General features: G+C 41.5%; 1 protein-coding gene across 1 annotated transcript; it reads right to left on the reverse strand.

The window, feature by feature from the left end:
- Positions 1-192: 192 nt before the first annotated feature.
- On the reverse strand, positions 193-7294 carry LOC110323660 (cytochrome b-c1 complex subunit 6, mitochondrial). Its single transcript, XM_021200995.2, has 4 exons — positions 7141-7294; positions 3065-3085; positions 2243-2404; positions 193-355 (listed from the first exon to the last, which is right to left on the reverse strand). Exons 1-4 carry the CDS (start codon positions 7192-7194, stop codon positions 323-325), a joined length of 270 nt encoding a protein of 89 aa, XP_021056654.1. The 5' UTR covers positions 7195-7294; the 3' UTR covers positions 193-322.
- Between the last annotated feature and the right edge of the window lie 205 nt (positions 7295-7499).

Genomic DNA, 7499 nt, shown 5'->3' on the forward strand with positions numbered 1-7499 from the left:
AAAAAAAAAAAAAAAAAAAAAAAAAAAATTGAGAACCAACAGGTGCAATTTTGCAAAACTTACAAAATAAAATAGAAAGGTGAGGCATTTGCTTACCATGTACAATACTGTGGGTTTAAGTTTATGGGGGAACATTTTTTTTAATATTTAAAATATAATAAAGTAAGGGTATGGCAAAGGAAGGACAAATAGCAAGTTTGCAGATGAGTTTATTAAGATGAAGTCACTGCTAGTTACACAGAAGAGAAGCTATGTCCAGAACCACCACAAGGAACTGTTCCTGATTCCCAGTGACAAGGCTGAGGCAGATGAGTCTGCACATTTACTTCAAGTTTTTAAAGAGCTTGTGGGCCACCTAGACAAGAAAAAAAAATAATGTCATCACTTAGCTTTAATGTCACAGGTCACAGGTCCTTCATGGCCTCAACAGTAGAGCTCCTGTCTTGACCCTCATTCTTCAGCACGTTATCCATACGCAGGTCCTAGGAAGTCCCACGGGGTACCTGACTGTCCTGTCTGCAACTCTGAATTATTTTTTTATCTTTTACTTCTTTTAGAAGTTGCATGTAGGGGCTGGAGAGATGGCTCAGAAGTTAAGAGTACCAACTGCTCTTTCAGAGGTCCTGAGTTCAATTCCCAGCAACCACATAGTGGCTCACAACCATCTATAGTGAGAGCTGGTGCCCTCTTCTGCCCCGCAGGCAGACCACTGTATACATAATAAACAAATAGATCTTTAAAAAAAAAAAAAGAAAAAAGAAAAAAAAAAGGTTGCATGTAATCACCTGCAAGCTTCCACTACATCACCACACAAATCTGTTTTTACAATTACCTTGGCAGGAATGTGCCACCACCCTACTAGAAATCTAAAACTTTTTGTATTTCTCTTGATATGTATGTGGGAATGGAACTGCTGCTCAGTGTTAACTGTGGCCATATGCTAGATCCCTGCTTAACTCTTTTTTTTTTTTAAATACTTATTTATTGTTATATATAAGTACACTGTAGCTGTCTTCAGACATACATGTCATACTACCCTTCAGACACTCTACCCCTACAGAGATCACACCCAGACCTCACTAGGCAAGTGCCCTACTATCTACATATAGAATATATTCTCAGGAAGTTGGCTACCCAATCAATTGTCCTTGGTTTTTGAGGCAGGATCTCATTCTATAACCTAGACTGGACTAAAAGTATGTAGCCAAGGCTGGCCTCAAACTCATGGCAGTAGATCTGAGCCACTACACCTAGCTTACCTAGTCAGGTTTTCTGTTTTTGTTTTGTTTTGTTTTGTTTTTTGTTTTTCCAGACAGGGTTCCCCTATGCAGTTCTGGCTGTCCTAAAACTCACTCTAGAGTCCAGGCTGGCCTCACAGTCAGACAGATAATCTTCCTCTAATTCTTTCATTCTAATTCCTTCCTCTTTAATTTTAGTGCTAGAATTAAAGGTGTCACCACCAGTGCCCAGCCCTAACCAGTTTTAACAGAACTAATCTTATCAAATTCTGCATGTATGTAGTATATGTAAAATATTGTTACATGAAAGAGTGAAGCACAAACTTACTTTAAAAAGAAAAAAAACTATACAAACAACTAGGTACAAGACACTGAAGGCACATATACACAGAAAGATTAAACTATTCAAAGTATAACATCTGAGCCTGGAGAGATGATCACTAAGTGGTTAAGAACACTATCTGCTCTCAGAGGACCTGGGTTCCATTCCCAGTACCCACATATCAAGTCAGAACTGTCCACAAGTCCAGTTACAGAAACGGACTTTCGGCACATACATGATGCACAGGCATACATGCAGGCAAAACACCTATACACATAAAATTAATTTTAAAATAACATTTTTTTTTTTTAAATATACAGTCCAGGGCTGGTGGTGTATCTCAGTAGATAGAACATTTGCCTAGCATGCATAAGGCCCGTGCTTTATCTCCAGTACTAAAAGAAAACAATGTATAAAATCCAGCTTCCTTAGTATTTAACAGTGCATGTTAGGAGGCCATTTTTTTCCCTGTTGGAGTCTGTTTCAATATGTACAATGGAGAAGATGATACCTCCAGCATATGTGGTAAAGATGGGACACCTATGTATATAAAATGCTTCTCACATAACTTGACATTATGAGCCTATAGTAAATGGTTAGATGTATCTACTTAGAGCACACACACTGTTCAAACTGATAGCCACTGTTTAGCTCTGCCCTTTCTGTCTTCAGACTGACTTACACAGTGGTCCCGTGCATGCAAGAAGTCAAAGAGCTCCTCTGTACAATCCTCTTCTGTCTGTGACCGGGAAGACACACGAGTATCACACAACTCTAGTCGTTCCCGGGCCTTTACACACTTCTCCAGCTGTTCACAGTGCTCTCTCACTGTTGTTAGGGGGTCCTGATGAGAAACGGGGATGGGGGGAGAGAAAGGAACAAAATGGAAGCTTCGGGAGACATCTACTAAATATAAACAAGTTGGTCTTTGGGCAGTATAATCAACAAATAAAGGTGCTGTCTCTGAGTTATTACCCAGGCCAGCAGGCAGAGCCAGAAGCAGAACCTATTTAATACCTCCTGGCTCTTTGATGCTTAAGCAATAAGGAAGTTTCAAATTTCTCCCTTCCAAGATTGCCAGAATACACTGAGAGCCTCAGTCCTACCTGAGAAGCAAGGCAGTAAAGGGAACCTTGTCAAGCAGGAAGCAGATCTACTGGGGCACCATTTAACCCAGCATTAGGATTCAATTTCTCTTATGGAAGAATCAGGCCTGGCCCCCTACTTGCAAAGTCAGAAAAATGCAAACGTGGAGAACTAACTAAGAAAATTTCCTTCTAGAGTTCTTTATTGAACACACATAGCAGGTGAGTGCCAGGCCTTCAGGATGCTGTCTGATTCCTGGTAGGACTGAAGAAGCCCCAGACTTAGACAAGACTTCTAAGGCTCACACTCCCACACAGCTCACTACACAGGAGGTATTAAAGGCTTGTCCCTGCATTTCCCCAAGTTGTCACAGATTCCAATTCTGGTAAGGTAGTTCCAAACCGGAGGCCGCTCTTACCACTAGTTCTTCCTCTTCTTCCTACAAAAGGGAGAGAAAACTAAGTCAGCAGCAGTCGTGTAACATGCATTTCCCTAATCTCGTTTATGCCATAATTATGAAGAGACTGTATCAGTCACATTATTTTATGATGTCGTCATCCTAGCTTCAATCTTAGTGCTAAATCTTGCCTTCCCAGAACTAGCTAATTTTTAGGGAAAATATACATTTGTCTGGGAACATACCTTTCACGTGTCAATCTAAAACCCATCTACCAAATCACTTTCTTAAGCAAAAATCTCACACACCAACTTTGTATCACCCCTATCCAGAGCCAAAGGTCAACAAGGGATCAGCACCATAGTTCAGAGCTCACCGAAATTATTCAAACTATCCAATCCTTAATTTGATCAAGCTTGTTCACCTTGCCTCCATCATTCTGCCCCACAGGAACCAAGGCTCTGAACCTTGTTTTCCCTGTGATTTTTTATTTGTGCTTGATATGGTCTCACTGTAGCCCAGACTGGCTTCATATTTGTAACAGACCTCCTACCTCCCCTTCCCAAGTATTGAAATTATATACATGAGTCACTATATCCAGTTTCCTTCCCAACTTTTATAAAAATGTTGGTGTGTGTGTGTGTGTGTAGCATTTGCACATGTGTGCACAGGTGTAGGTGTGTGTATGATTGTGCATGGATGTCAACAGGAGAGTGGGACACCAGCTATCTATCTACAAAACAAAACCAAGCTGCCTTTGTTTGACCAGGTGTGAGGTGCTCTCCTGTAAACCCAACACTTAAAAGGCAGAGGACCAGGAGTCCAAGCTTGAGTCCAGTCAACCCGGATGATATACGACCCTGTCTCAAAACTATAGTAACTAAAAGAATAGCTAAACTTTATTTATATCCCAAACCAAGTTTAGAGGAAAACTAACTTAAAAATATTTTCACATTTTTTTTTTTTAACTACAGGGGTGTGTATGTGTGTACATACATATAAAAATGCAGGTGCCTGTAGAGGCCAAAGACATCAGATGCCTTAGTACCGAAGCTATGGGCAATTGTGAGAACTGAACTTGGATTTCTGTAAGAGCAGTACTGGATCTTAACCACTGCACCATCTCTCCAGCACCTTTGCTAGACTCTCAAGTTGAATTTGGAATATGAATATGGTCAAACCTAAATCTTTCTTTAGTCAACTTCAAGTTATAATCGCTGCCTTTTAACTTGCAGATAAATATAAGAAAAGGGAACACCAGGCCCCTCATAATCTATTTCTAATTCCAGTGTATAACTTTTAACTAGTTTCCTTTCTTTCCCTATTGGAGCACAGGTCCTAAATCTGGCGCATGGCACAGTGATCTGCCTGCTATAGATACAGGTATCCACATTTGGGAGAAGATAAAGGCACACAGGGAAATGAGCTCAACAATCATGTTTCCCAAATCCTAACGAAAGACAGTACCCTAGAAGTGGAGGACAGGAGGTTCAACTGTAACCTCTGCTCTTTACTCTTTACATGATTGGCAAGGTTTCTCCTAAATGTAAAGATGTTGCATAGAATATAGATTCTAGTTTTTCATCAAGTAAAGTTTCTTAAAACACCTTTCAAGAATTTATTAAGGGGCTGGAGAGATGACTCAGCGGTTAAGAGCATTGACTGCTCTTCCAGAGGTCCTGAGTTCAATTTCCAACAACCACATGGTGGCTCACAACCATCTGTAATGGGTTCTGATGCCCTCTTTGCTAGCAGGGCTGGAGTGGGTGGGCAGGGGGGATTTAAAAAAAACAAAACAAAATAAAACAAGAATTTATTAAAGGGAAAGAGATGGCTCAGTAGCTAAGAGAACTTGCTGTTCTTGCAAAAGAACCAGCTTTGACTCTCTTTTTTAAAGATTTATTTATTTTAAGTATATGAGTGGTTATCTGTATGTATACCTGCATGTCAGACAGAAGAGGGCATTAGATCATTAGATTAGACAGAAGAGGGCATTATAGATGGTTGTGAACCACTATGTGCTTGCTGAAAACTGAAGAACAGCCAGTGCTCTTAACCACTGAGCCATCACTCCAGACCCACCAGATTTGACTCTTAACACTCATATGTCATCTCAAGACCATCTCTAACTCCAGTCCCAAGGGATCCAAGACCATCTTCCAGACACATATATCAAGGTAAAACAGTTGTATGCATAAAAATAAACTATTTTTAAAAATTCACAAAGAAAAAGTATTCCCCCTAAAAAGAGCCTCTGACATCAGAGCTCAGTGGTAAAGAGCATGCTTAGAATACTTGAGGCCCTGGGTCCAAGCCCTAAAACCATCAGGTAAAATTGCTTGCTACCAAGCCTGACAACCGGAGGTTGATCCCAGGAGCCCATGTGAAAGGACCTACAGACAGACGCATGCACACACCAACACCTATACATGCTCACAAAAGATGGTTCAACAGTTAAGAGCACTTGTCTCTCTTCCAAAAAACCCTGGCTCTCCCTAGCTCCTACATGATTGCTCACAGTTCCAGAGGATCTAGTGCCCTCTTATGGTCTCAGAGGGCATCAGGCATTGCAAATGGTGCAAAGGTATACATATAATCAAAACACAAATATACACTTAAAGTAAAAATAAAATCGGGGAAAACACCTGAAATTAGCATTCTAGAAGCAAGACAACTGTGTCATTTCCCAATTAGCATTACTATAACAACACTAATGTGCTAAAAACACCATGCGAAACAAATCCAAATACAGGTCTAATTAATTCTGTTTCCCCCAATGAGAAAATCCAAAGTCACACTGAATAAAAGGATTTTATCTCCACTCATTATGGATCTTTCATAAAATTAACTTTCTTCATTTTACTATTTGATTTGTCGGTTTATTGGGTTTTTGTGACAGGATCTCTATAGTCGTGGCTGTCACGGGGCTTGATATGAAGACCAGGATGGCTCTGAACTCACAGAGATCCTCCTGCCATTGCCTCCCGAGTGCTGGGATTAAAGGCACGGACCACCATGCCCAACTTTCTTCATTTTAAAACTTATATTCTGCTGTGGTATCCTGTTAAACTTTCCGAGCCTCGCTCCAGCACTTTCTGAAAATTAAAGACTAGAAAAAATTAAGGGGTAAGTAATTTTCCAACTAATTCCAAATCCATTAAGCCCCGATGGCTTGTCCTGACATAGACAGGACAAATGCACAGGAAATGGAAGCAAAGTGAGTCTCGGGCTGGAGCTCTGGCTCTCAAGCCAGGACATTTGTATTGGAGTTCCAGTTGCATTGTCTTGCTAGTTGTGTGCCCTCAGACAAGATAAACTTCCTTGCTTGCTGCCTCATCTAATAAAAATGACAAAAATATATAATGTACCTGATATTTACCTCATGGGAAAACCGTGCAAGTTAAACATCTTAGTGCATATAAAGCACTCAGAACATAAGCAGCCAATATTTATCACAATGATACTCAACGTGGGAAAGAGCTCCCTCTTGCACCACAGAATTACACTACACATTCTTAAACTGTCCCCAAAGACACAAGTCCTCAGCCATCTCCATCCCAAAAGATAAAGAACTACTTTTTGTTGGAGATGCTGGGAAGCGAATACAGGGCTTCTTCATGCTAGGCAAGCGCTTTACCGTGAAGCTACACCCCAACTCCTGAAATCACTTTTCCAAAGTGTTAGTATTCCGAAGACTAGGGTCCCCGAAATCTCCATAAACAGAAATTCCTGACCTACGCTACGTAAAGACTAACGTTGGTCTTTTGCTTCACGCACTTATCAAGTTAGAACCTCAAAACATTTATCAAATTAGAACCTCAAAAAACTGAGGGGGTTTATTTGTTTACACAAGTTTATCAGTGCAGCATTATAAACTCCCGTTACACCTTCACATTCGTGGAATGGGGAAGCCAACCCCGAGAAAGACTAGCTATTAATCTGTCCAAGGTCAACCAAAGAATTCTGAAGAGAAGGAGCGGAAACCACCTCTCTGGACCCCGCAAACCCTAGGCTGTAAACCCGGACTAAGAGCGCCCCGGGAGATGCTTTGGTGAGCTAGGTCCCGCCCGGGCCTGCCAGCCGCCTCGTAGCCTTACCTCTTTGGGGTCTCCGGATCCAGTGAGCATCTTTCTTTCGTCCTCTAGTCCCATGTCGGGAGCCGGTTTGGGATTCAACAAGAGCAACAAGGGTAGCTACTCCACTTGAGGTTTAAGAAGGACTAGTAAGGGTCACTCGACGGATATCCGGCGACCTGGCCGGAAGTGCGGCATACTCCTCGTAGTCCCGAACACACGCACAAATTGGGCTGTACTACTCGCTAGCGGCAACACGTAGGGGGAGCTGCTATACACGGCTGCAAAGAATTTGCCAAGGAACATCCTTTCGGTCACTTCCTGCCCAAATGCGTTGATCCACAGTGTTTTTCCGAGCAGCATTTCCTAAGAGACTCGAACCC

Source organism: Mus pahari, chromosome 6 (assembly GCF_900095145.1).
Source record: "Mus pahari chromosome 6, PAHARI_EIJ_v1.1, whole genome shotgun sequence".
Lineage (NCBI taxonomy): Eukaryota > Metazoa > Chordata > Mammalia > Rodentia > Muridae > Mus > Mus pahari.